The sequence below is a fragment of the Schistocerca nitens genome, chromosome 10, assembly GCF_023898315.1.
Source record: "Schistocerca nitens isolate TAMUIC-IGC-003100 chromosome 10, iqSchNite1.1, whole genome shotgun sequence".
Lineage (NCBI taxonomy): Eukaryota > Metazoa > Arthropoda > Insecta > Orthoptera > Acrididae > Schistocerca > Schistocerca nitens.
Window position 1 is genome coordinate 100,986,325 of NC_064623.1, and position 12,996 is coordinate 100,999,320.

Here is a 12,996-nt window from a genome sequence, read left to right on the forward strand (position 1 = left end):
TTTCCTCTGTCAGTATGTTGCAGGCTCCGTTCATCTCCTCTTGTACAGTTGCAAAGCTATTTCTAAGTTCGTTGCTCTAGTTTGTTGCAAAGGCACAAGTCCAGGGATTAAGATCCGGAAATGAGGCGAGCGAGGTGATTCGTCCTGCACGACCTGCCCAGTTATCGGGATAAGCAACTCTGGGATACTCTGAAACGTGCAAGGGGACCGTCGACAAAGCATCAGTCAGAATGTGGGCGAGTCCAACACGCTACAGTCCTGAATTGGTTCATTGTGTAACGTCTGCCGCAAACGACATTGTGCATCATAACTCGGAAATAAAGCAGTTTCAGTCAAAACTTTGTTTTACTCTTATTTTGATGCATACATTTTCAATTACTCTGTAGAGCAGTAGCTTTGTTCAGAGCCAGACTCTCACCAGTACCAACGCACAGCATAAAAATCACCGGACCACATCTCACGGTGGAACAATATCATTAAAAAGAGGAAGGGTGTCCTGTATAAAGAAAGTGATCGGAGTGTCCAAAACTATGCAATCCAGACTCATATACCGGCCGGCTACGGAATGCTTGCTACGGTCAAACCTGATGATACCAAACATGAGCACTTCGGAAAGACTACTGAAAACTTTGGTGGAAAAACGAGAAGACATATATCCGGTTATCGCATTTATGAGGGTAATGCAAGAAAAATAATTAATGCCTTCAATATTCGTACAATCAGTTGTCTCACGACAAAATCAAATTTTAATCCTGAGAAGCTACGTGGCGGGTTCCTTCGCACCAAAAGGATGTGCCAGGATGAACAAACACGGTGGATTTCAATAAATAATGCCCGCTCTCTCTTTCCTCTGCGCAACGGGTGGGAATTTGCGTATAGTGCACGTAAAATTCTGTGGCCGCTAGATGTGAAGTCTGCTGGGGAAGCATAGGGAGAGCAGCAGTGGTGAGGGGTCGCTCAGAGCCCTGTAGGTAAAATGCCGAGCGCTGGAGGGTAAATGACATTCTAAACTTCAGCCTACACTCACATTTTTTGTAAATGTTAAGAGGGACGCTTCCACACCCACTCTTGCATTGTGATCATTAGTAAATCTCAGAGGAGCATCACGAATGGTGAATTTTGAGTAAAACCTACACATTTCTGTCGTTGCAATGATAAAATTTGCTTCTTTTGCCAAAACTTAGCGGAGTCTACACACACACGCGCGCGTGCGCGCGTGCGCGCGCGCGCTCACACACACACACACACACACACACACACACACACACACCCCTCACTAACATGTTGTGCAGAGGCAGATGTGAGATAATTCGCAAACAATGTTTTATTAAGTTTATTAAGTGAGGAACTGAGGAAAAGTGAGGTCAGCATCTTATGAAAAAGCACATCCGTGCTACGAAATAAAGGTGTAATGACTTCATTTATGTCGTTCCGAAACCCATAGCAGTCTGATTTCACCAGATATCGATGGCCCTTAATAATTACAGTGTTTCATCGGAAAATTGTGTAGTTAGTGGAATAACACAGTAGATAATTGCATTTTGCATAATAACCATGCGGAAAAATACTCCCCTCTTTGTGTGCTAGCATTTGCCAAAATCTCATTTCGATACCTCAAACCGTTTATGAAATATGAGGAACGTTGTGAATATTTCACTCTGGATTTATCGTTGGCTCGGTGCAATCGCAAATGAATGTCCTTTCTCGAGATTCGTGACAGAGACTTCAAATGATTTTAAAGAAAAATTCAATATGTCAGCTACATTTCATACGCAGCAACATATTATGTAATGTGCATCAGACGCAAAATCATAGCGACCCCTTCTTTCCATTGCAAACTTTTCCGAATTTCCCGTAGTGTCTTACTTCCAGGTAAATATCACTGAAACTATGAACATTAGCGAAATGATGTGCACATCATAATGGACCTGACATATAAAGTTACAAGTAAAGCAAACATGAAATTTTTTACCGAATAGTTTCTGTAAAATCGTTGAGAAAGTATGCAGAGCGAGCGTGTTGATTCTGTCATTGCCGACCGGCCGAAAGGTAACAAATGCATGTCGGCCTCCCCTTGTGAACGAACGAATGGACTCGCCCAGCTCTTTGGAGTAAAACTGGTAATTGCGCATCCGCCACCGATCCTGCGCAACCTATACCTCTTATCTTGGAACGATGTCTCGTAACCGTTGTCCTGACTGGTTTTGCTCTCCGCTGGTCGCAGGCTTTCACGTGAATCCAGTGAACAGTGCATAAGAGAGTGACACCTGGGAAAGAACTCAGTGCCATTAAAAATGAAGTTACGGAATACTAGGATGACACTTGATTTTTGTTCTATTTATTGAACCAAAAAATAAAGGAAAAAATGCTGGCCGCCATCTATTAACATTGTTTATGGCAGAGGTTACGGATGCTAATTATTTCTAGAGACCTGCAAAAGTCATAATAAAAAGCTCCAAACCATCGCAGAATTAGGCTTGCACAACAATGCCATCCGAGGCATTTTTAATAAATTATTTCGTTTTTACGCGACATCACATTTGCACGCGGATTCACGTATTGCCTCCTTCGGAAATGATCACAGACGAGTAGTAAGCAACCTTAACAGATTGCCAGCTACCCGCTGAAGGCGCGCCTGTGTTTTGTCCGTAGTTTTCACGAATGACTATCAACAATGACTGGACTTTGTATTTGGTTTTTTCCACACGTGAATTGAAAGTTACTGCAATCATTTTTAATATATTAGTGGAAGTCAGTCAGAAGCACGGTTGAAGATGTGTATTAACATTTAAGCACTAAGTGTAAATGATGAAAGTTACACTGCTCCACGCGAAGCCTCGCGCCTGAATCCCCACTACCTGTGTAGGCTCCAGCACGATACGGCTCTGTTATCTCGGTTTTCTCGCGCTCTGACACCGCCTGTCACGTGACGCGATGTGTACGCTTGTCGCTACCTTACAGCAACATGAACCTTCCTGTGCTAAATGTCAAAACACAGGAATAAAAATGTAAGGAGACGTAAGTGGAGATTTGTCATAAACGCCACACAGTATTTTTCAGTACAGGAGCCGTAATTCACCGAACATGGACAAAGGAAAACTTGGAGAACTTAACAAATGCAGTAAAGGGTTCCCATATCTTCAACAACACGTCACGAAGCAAATGCGAAGCATGCGCGCTCGCGCGCCCATGTGTGTAACCGAATATACGAACGTTGTTCTCTAGAACTCTACACTAAAAGAAACAATAAGTGTCTATGCACATCACAGTGTATTAAATGTCCACTTCCTTGCATTATTATAAATGGTTCAAATGGCTCTGAGCACTATGCGACTTAACTTCTGAGGTCATCGGTCGCCTAGAACTTAGAACTAATTAAACCTAACGAACCTAAGGACATCACACACATCCATGCCCGAGGCAGGATTCGAACCTTCGACCGTAGGGGTCGCTCGGCTCCAGACTGTAGCGCCGAGAACCGCACGGCCACTCCGGCCTGCTGCATTATTATAACTGTACTTTGAACTTGAATGACTGGCTGCAGTTAATGTATTATTATTAAATACATATGTAGAGCAAGCAGTAATCTAAACTAAATAATTTATGGAAGATGAACTGAAGCTGACGAAGAATAAACAAAAAATTTTAACATTTGCCGATAGCATTATACCTGTAATTCTGTCAGAGACGGCACTCAGTCTGCCCGTGGCGTCTGTTTTAAGTAGTTGACGTTTTGTCTGTGCGTCGGAAAATGTTGAGTGTACAGAAAGAACAGCGTGTTAACATCAAATTTTGTTTCAAACTAGGAAAATCTGCAAGTGAAACGTTTGTAATGTTACAACAAGTGTACGGCGATGATTGTTTATCGCGAACACAAGTGTTTGAGTGGTTTAAACGATTTAAAGATGGCCGCGAAGACACCAGTGATGACACTCGCACTGGCAGACCATTGTCAGCAAAAACTGATGCAAACATTGAAAAAATCGGTAAACTTGTTCGACAAGATCGCCGTTTAACAATCAGAGCAGTGTCTGAGTTAACAGGAGTTGACAAGGAAAGTGTTAGGCAGATTCTTCATGAAAGTTTAAACATGAACAAAGTGTGTTCAAAAATGGTTCCAAAGTGTCTCACAACTGAACAGAAGGAACGCCGAAGAATGATTTGTTCTGACATCCTGGAAAACATTGAAAGTGATCCCACCTTCTTACAAAATGTTATTACTTGCGATGAATCGTGGTTTTTTACTTGCGATCCCGAAACTAAACGCCAATCGATGCATTGGGAAACTCCTGGTTCTCCACGACAAAAAAAAGCACGAATGTCAAAATCGAAATTCAAGGCAATGATGATTGTTTTTTTTTTTTACATCAAAGGGATTGTGCACATTGATTGGGTACCAGAGGGACAAACAGTGAATCAGCATTACTACATTAGCGTCCTGGCTACCCTACGTGAGCGAGTACGGAGAAAACCGCCGGCCGAAGTGGCCGTGCGGTTAAAGGCGCTGCAGTCTGGAACCGCAAGACCGCTACGGTCGCAGGTTCGAATCCTGCCTCGGGCATGGCTGTTTGTGATGTCCTTAGGTTATTAGGTTTAACTAGTTCTAAGTTCTAGGGGACTAATGACCTCAGCAGTTGAGTCCCATAGTGCTCAGAGCCATTTGAACCATTTTGAACGGAGAAAACTGAACGATTTGTGGAGAAAAAAGTCATGGATCCTTCACCAAGACAATGCCCCAGCTCACAGTGCGTTGTGAGTGAAGACGTTTTTGGCAAAACACAACATTCTCATCTTAGATCATCCACCCTACTCACCTGATTTGGCCCCCTGTGACTTTTTTCTTTTCCCTAAAGTCAAGTCAGCTTTGAAAGGAACTAGATTTGAGACTGTTGAAGCAGTAAAAGAAAAAGCGACGGAAGTAATGTATGGACTTACCGAAAATGATCTGCAGCATTGCTATGAACAGTGGAAAATTCGTATGGAGCGGTGTAGAGACCGAGGAGGAGAGTACATTGAAGGAGATAACATGAAATTGTAAATAATTGTAAATGTTTTTTCCAGCATCAGTCCGGTTTTTTTCTAGCCGCACCTCGTATAGACTGGCAATAGCAAGAAAATCCTTTCGGAATAAGAGGAATTTGTTAACATTTAATGTAAAGTTAAGCATTAAGAAGTCTTTGCTTGAAGGTATTTGTATGGAGTGTATCCTTGGACGGAAATGAAACATTGGCGATTAGCAATTCAGGTGGAATAATGCTGCAGGTTATATTAGTAAAGGGTGAGAAGAGGTAATGAATCGATTTAGGAAGGAAGGCACGTTGAGAGAACTTGACTAAAAGAGTTGTTACGAAATGGAGTCACATATTGCGAATCCTTACTGACGTCAGCAGTATCAGATTGACAATTACTACATGCCACAAGTTGTATTCTATCAACCAGTACGTCTTTTAGTCATCAACGATGGTTACGATGTCGGGATTTACATAGTGCTATATCTTCACTTTACAATGTCCAATTTTGCGAATCCGAATTGACATCAGCTGTGTTTGCCACATGCAAATTTATGCCGGACCGAAATTCGAACCCGGAGTTGCCATTCATGGCGAGCGTTCGCCTTGACAACTTCGAATACGCAAGCACGCATCCAGGATAGACCCAAACTTCCATGGAGTCCACAACTCAAACGCTCGCACATTACGTGATCCCTGCACAGAGCGAGAAGTAATTGTCATTATAGGCGGACAAGGCATGGATACATCATTGATGTGAGACCTGAGTTTCTCCTGGCGTATACAATTTTCAAATAACTTCCGGGAATTCAGCCAGGTAACACTTTCAGCGACCGCCGATATTTCGGCGGGAGAACACCCCGCCATTTTCAAGGCAAACTGCAACGGACAGGCAGCGTGCATGCAAATTTAATACCTCGGTTCTGCGACAGAAGCAGGAAAGATAGCACACACACACAGAACACTAGTGCCACCAAAGATGACCAAAGTCAGAGCTATCGATAGTGAGACTATGAATTCACAGGTGAGGCAGCATTGACTCTGTTCCTCTGTTTTTTGACAAGGGAGAGAGCCGGATTCCAAACAGAGTTTAAACAGAAACCTCCATCCCTGTTAACGAGGTTGCTCGCTAGTTTAATCTCAACTGCCTCCTTAATGACACTGTCCCAATAGCTGGACGTTCATGCCAATATCTCGGTGTTATTATATAACATGGGGTGACCAGTATCCAAGCAATGTTCGGCAATAGCAGATCTATTTGGCTGCTGTAATCGTGTGTGCCGTTTATGCTCAGTACATCTGTCCTCCACGGTCCTGATAGTTTGACCAATATATGCCATGCCGCAGCTACAAGGAATAAGATATACACGCGCCTTACGCAGTCCAAGATCATCCTTAAAGTGCTCTAATTTTAGATGGAGGTCGGAAAACACATTTCACATTGTATTTCCGTAAAATACGACCGATCTTATTGGACGTGTTTCCTACGTAAGGCAAAAAGGCAGTAGACTTAGGTGTTGACTCAGAATTATCATCAATCACCCGATGTACAGTTGGTCGATAGCGCAACGCACGTTCAATCTGTCTCACTATAACCATTTTGACGAAATGTAACTTCAAGATGGGACAGCTCAGCTGGCAAAGCGACAGAAACGACATGTGCCCTGTGTACCAAGGTACGAAGTACTCCTTCACGCTGAGCTGAATGGTGACAACTATTAGCTTGTAAGTACAAGTCGGTGTGAGTACGTTTCCTGTAGACTGCATGTCCCAATGATCCATCATCCTTCCTCCTAACCAACACGTCGAGAAAGGGAAGGTAACCATCCTCTTCCACCTCCATCGTAAAACGAATGTTCGGGTGGATCGAGTTCAGATGTTCTAGAAAGACATTCAAATTCTCCCTACCGTGAGGCCAAACAACGAAGGTATCGTCAACGTATCTAAAGAAACAGGCGGGTTTTAAAGGCGCCGACTCCAACGCACGTTCCTCGAAGTCTTCCATAAATAAATTTGCGATCACAGGAGACAACGGACTACCCATCACAACTCCATCTGTCTGCTCGTAATACTGGTCATTACATAAAAAGTAAGTGGATGTCAACACATGCCTAAAGAGATTAGTTAAATCAGCAGCAAACCTGGCTTCAATTAACCGCAACGAATCAGACAGAGGAACACGAGTGAAGAGAGAGACCACATCGAAACTCACTAAAATATCAGTCATTCAGCCTCAGTCCCTCCAAACGACGTAAAAAATCAGCTGAGTTCCTGATATGATGTTCACACCGTCCTACTTGTGGACTCAACAGAGAAGCAAGATGCTTGGATACACGATATGTCGGAGCGCCGATGTTACTCACTATAGGACGGAAAGGAACCCTTCCTTATGAACCTTTGGAAGGCCATATAACCTAGGGGGAACGGCACTATAGGTGTTAAGCCTCTTGATTGTGTCCTGCGACAAACCACTTTTCTTCAGGAGGCTGTTGGTCTTTCTCTCAACACTTTTCGTGGGGTCAGCATCGATTCTGCGATATGATGAATCAGATAGTAAACGTTGCATCTTTTGTACATAATCATGTTTATTTAAAACAACGGTGGCATTGCCCTTGTCAGCAGGTAAAATAACAATACTCGGATCAACTTTGAGATGTGTTTATCCGTCTGTATCTTCACATTGCATTGTCCTTCAGACAAGCAGGCGTGAGTGCGTTCGTGCATTTGAGGGTAAGGCTTGTGGATGACATGGACTTTCCTGGGAGCTACTGCTGCCGACAAGCGGGAATTTCACGTCCCATTACGGTACAGATGTGTCAAAAACAGCTGATGTCAGTGTGGCTTCGCATTGAATCTATTTCGTAATATTTATCACAGCAGTAATTGTCAGAACAGTGTCTGTTCCTTCGGACATGCCTGAATACCTGGAGAACATTGTAACGTGAAGATAGAGACACTACATCAATACGTCGTAATCATCATTAATGACTAAAAGGGATACAGGGTGATAACAATACATCCTGTGACATTTAGGAATCATCAATTTGGCGTTTCAATGTAAAAATTTTTGAGGGAGATCAAAGATACAAGGTGACAATCACTGAACTGTATGAAAAAAAAAACTTAAATTAGTTACAAACTACTGCTTGCGCACACTCTATTCAACATATATTCGGATATAGGTTACATGTTCGATATGCCTGCCATCATTGGCGATGATTTGGCGCAGACGAATAGCTAAATATTGCAAGATCAGGTGAAGTGACGGAACATCGATGCTGTTGATGACCTCCCGAATGGCTGCCTCCAGCTCAGCATTGGTTTTGGGGTTATTGCTGTGCACCTTGTCTTTTAATATAGCCCGACAAAAAGGAGTCGAATGTGTTCAGTTCCGTAAAATATGGCGGCCAATCGAGGCCCATGCCAATGACCTCTGGGTACCCCAGAACCAGAATGCGCTCCTCCAAGATACCAAACACTCTCCTGCTTCGATGGGGTCGAGTTGCGTCTTGCATGAACTACATCGTGTCGAAATCATGTCGCTTTGGATAACGGGGATGAAATCCTCTTCAAAACCTTTCAGGTACCGTTCGATAGTCCCCGTGCCATCAAGGAATATCGCACCGATTATTCCGTGACTGGACATGGCACACCACACGGTCACCCGTTGAGGGTAAAAATACTTTTAGACCGCGAGATGCGGATTCTCAGTCGCCAAACGCGCCAATTTTTCTTATTGACGAACCCATCCAAATGAAATCGGGCTTCCTCGCTAAATCAAACATATTCACATCAAAGTCTGGTTCTTCAATTCTTTGGACAATAGTTTTAGCAAAATACAACCGCTTTTCCATAGCCTTGGGGCTTAATGGCTGATGGATTTGAATTTTGTATGGGGACGGTCTTCAACAACAGTCTGTCATTGTGTCTACCGGTTGATTCCCACCTGTTGTGTACCTTGTCTGATCGATACCCTGGGACTGGTTTGAAATGCAGCGCATGTCTTCTCGATGTTTGCAGGCCTTCTCACGCTTTTTGGACGACTGACAGCGCCAACACTGTCACCACGAACACTACCCCCTCTCTCAAACTTGGGAATCAAATTCTTGATTGTCTTCAGCGTGAACTCGGTCCCAAACTTCCTCTGAGCCGCAGATGGGCTGTTATTGCTGGCATAAGAGGTCTTCACAAGCGCTATACGTGCAGGCAAGATGTACCGTGACATTTTCACGTGGAATTTGCCGACAACAAGACACTTGCGCATGCACATACTAATTTCCATCATGCCCCGCGGTCAACTGTGCAGTTTGAAAGCCCAACGCAAACCTTTCAGAAGTTACGACGATTTTATTTCATATAGTTCAATAATGGTCACCCTGCAGAACACAGTAAGCTGGTTCAAATGGATGAGGATTCCAGTAGTTAATCGAAGTGAGAGAGTCTTGCACAGGATGGGCTATGGTGTGGAGCTGCGTCACAACGGATTTGGACCGAAGACCGCAACGGCAGGGAAATGCTGTGTCAGTTTGTTGTAAACAGGGCAGGAAGAATGTGTTTAAATGAGGTGTTCACAAGACAGTGTCCACGGTATTTAGTGCAATGGTGTGTAGAGCGTGTGCGGAATGTTTATGTGGTTGCCTCGCGCTGTTTCTCAGGACATCGCGAGAATCGCAGACCCGTTCGACACATCGTTCGCAGAGAACATCGCGCCCGGCCGCGCGGAGCTGCGCCTGCTGGAGAACGAGTTGCTGGAAGAGGGACAACAAGCACCACAGCAGCCGACGCTGCGGCACAGCCTCTCAGACCCGGACTTCGACCCCAGGGGGGAGGAGAAGGCAGAGGCGGGCCAGCAGCAGCCAGGTAACGTGTGCTTCCTCTCTCACAGCGCAGCAGTTTGCAGCACAAGTGTTAATTTAGAATTCAAAAAATCGCAAAGGTAAATCGGAACGGTAAACAATTTTAGTGACTGGGGAGAAATCACAAACGGAGTTAGTCGGTATGCTGAAGCTGCTGAACTACCACTGTCCTACCGCTGTGACTTTCTCCTCAGCACGAATGCATGACGTTTTTCATGCGTGCCCACCTATCCTATGCTTCCTTCTTCGATGATTCCTTTGATGGCCAGTATGGGGCGCATCCCTCTTTTCTGTTACCTCCTGCAGTCCGCTTTCAGCACTTGCTGCTCCGGCTTAACTTCATACTACCTGCAACTTTCCTGGTGGGTGCGAACCCTACATCACCTTGGCTTCGTGAAGCAGCCCGTTTTAATCTTAGACTTTATTCTCTTCCTAAGACCACTACTCCAGCCCCGGTCTATCGCCTTCAGTTTCACGACGTTGGCATGGAACTTCGCGATAGTAGCTTTGATGGCTCTCGGACTGTGGCATCGGGTGTACCTTCGTCACTTGCATCTGTGTTTTTGGATATCAGCTTCTGGCACACTCCTCACTAATTACAGCCCAACTCTTCACCCTGTATCAGGCCACGGCGTACATCCGGCGACAAAGCCTTTTCAATTGTGTCCTCTGCTCAGACTCAATCAGCGACATTCAACGTCTATGTGCGCTGTACACTGCCCAATCCTTAAAAGGGAACCCCATCGCACCCCCCTCAGATTTAGTTATAATTTGGCACAGTGGATAGGCCTTGAAAATCTGAACACAGATCAATCGAGAAAACAGGAAGAAGTTGTTTGGAACTATGAAAAAATAAGAAAAATATACAAACTGAGTAGTCTATGGGCAACATAAGCAATATCAAGGATGATGTAGGCACAGGAGTGCTGTGGTCCCGTGGTTAGCGTGAGCAGCTGCAGAACAAGAGGTCCTTGGTTCAAGTCTTCCCTCCAGTACAAAATTTTAACTTTTTATTTTCAGACAATTATCAGAGTTCAGGCACTCACCCATAATCAAATTCGCTCTCCAAAATTCCAGGACATGTTCAGATTTGCTTGGACATACGTAGGATTTGACGGTCTACACACGGAAAAATTTGAAAACGTGAAAAACATATGTTTTGACAGAGCACAGAGAAAACTGTGCGACTGTGAAACTGTTGCATTCATTTGTTGCAGTTTATGTGACACACTCTTATGTTTTCATCACGTTTTGGGAGTGATTATCACATCCACAAGAAAACCTAAATCGGGCAAGGTAGAAGAATCTTTTTACCCATTCGCCAATTGTGCAAGTTGGGTGGGTCGACAACATATTCCTGTCATGTGACGCACATGCCGTCACTAGTGTCGTATAGAAAATATCAGACGTGTTTTCCTGGATCAAATGTTTTCGGTTCCCATTGGAGTGGCACGTCCTTTCGTCTAATCGCACGGTTTTGCGGTGCGGTCGCAAAACACAGACACTAAACTTATTACAGTGAACAGAGACGTCGATGAACGAACGGACAGATCATAACTTTGCAAAAATGAAGTAACTAAATTTTTCGCTCGAGGGTAGACATGAACCAAGGACCTCTCGCTCCGCAGCTGCTCACGCTAACCACGGGACCACGGCGCTCCTAAGCCCGAATTATCCTTAATGTTGCCTATGTTGCCCATGGACTACTCAGTTTGTATATTTTGCTTATTTTTTCATAGTTCCACACAACTTCTTCCTGTTTTCTCGACTGATCTGTGTTCAGTTTTTCAAGGGCTATCCACTGTGCCAAATTATAACTAAATCTGAGTGGGGTGCGGTGGGGAGGTTCCCTTGTTAGTGCAGCGGGTCCAGGAAAACTCAGCTGCTCACTCTTGGTGGAGCCAGTGTGATGTTTCTGTGGGTCGCTGGTCATGTCGGTGTGCCAGGAAACGAGGCTGCTGACGCCGCTGCCAAGGCTGCAGTCCTACCTCGGCCCGCGAGTTCCTATATTCCCTCCAATGATCTCTGTGTTGCCGTCAGTCAGGAAGTGGTGTCCCTTTGGCATCGCCAATGGTCCTCCCTCCACGAGAATAAACTCTGGCTTATTAAGGCTCTCCCAGCTGCTTGGACGACCTCCCTCGGCCCTCCCGCCGGGAGGAGGTAATCTTAACTAGGCTGCATACTGGGCAATGCCTTTTTAGCCATCGTCATCTGACGAGTGACACTACCCGACCACTTTGTACACATTGCGCCCAAGTTTTAACTGTCCGCCATTTCCTGACGGAATGCACATTTTCTCACCGTTTACATTCCCGCTTGGATTTGCTGTCTGAGTTACAGGCCATTTTAGCAAATGACGCATGGGATGACGACCGCGTTTTACTTTTAATCCACCGAAGCAATATGGCGAAGGCCATTTAATTTCTAGTTTTGGACCTCCGTTTCTGAAAGGTGTCTCTAGTAGCACTTTCTCCACGTCCCTGTTTTTAGCTGTCTTCTCTTAGGTCAACTGGGATTGACGTTTAGTCTTTTTTAACTCCTCTCTGTTTTCGTGTTCTATAGTTTTGACGTGGGCACGTGTGGCCCCAGTTGTTTTTGCCCCCGAAAAGAAAACGAAACAGACATAGGGAGTCACAAATGGTTCAGTTGTGGGTCCACTCATATTCTCATATACAGGGTAGTCGAAAATTACCGTTACAGACTTCTAGGGCTTGTAGAGGGGAGTGAGTACATCGTATTTTGAATAGGAACCCATGTCCGCAAACGTCACTCAACGAGACTACATGGCGTCAAAGATATAGGCGGGGTCGTTTGTAAATGTACGTATACACGGGGTCGTTTGTAAATGTACGTATACATTAGTTCCATGACTGAAACACAATTGAACTCTTGTTTTTATGCCTCAGAAAATTACGTTTTTCCCCTCAGTTGTAATAACCCTCAGGGTGATGACTACCGGTCTAGTAGTAGGAGGGTTGCCCAGAAAGTAATGGACCGCCTCTTTTTTCCTTTCAATACTTCTTTATTGAACATAATGAAATCACACATGAAAGGATGGTGTTTAGATAAAACATCCATTTTTTCTACTTAATTTCCGTCCCGTTCTATGGCTTTCCTCCAGCGCGAAATAG

The 12,996-nt window shown here is 44.5% G+C and overlaps 1 protein-coding gene across 1 annotated transcript in view; it reads left to right on the top strand.

The window, feature by feature from the left end:
• LOC126209912 (uncharacterized) overlaps positions 1-12,996 on the top strand; it is a 333,249-nt gene that overhangs the window by 130,915 nt on the left and 189,338 nt on the right. The window contains exon 11 of the mRNA XM_049939032.1: positions 9,665-9,869. Coding sequence (XP_049794989.1) covers positions 9,665-9,869 — 205 coding nt within the window. The remainder of the gene's footprint in view (positions 1-9,664; positions 9,870-12,996) is intronic.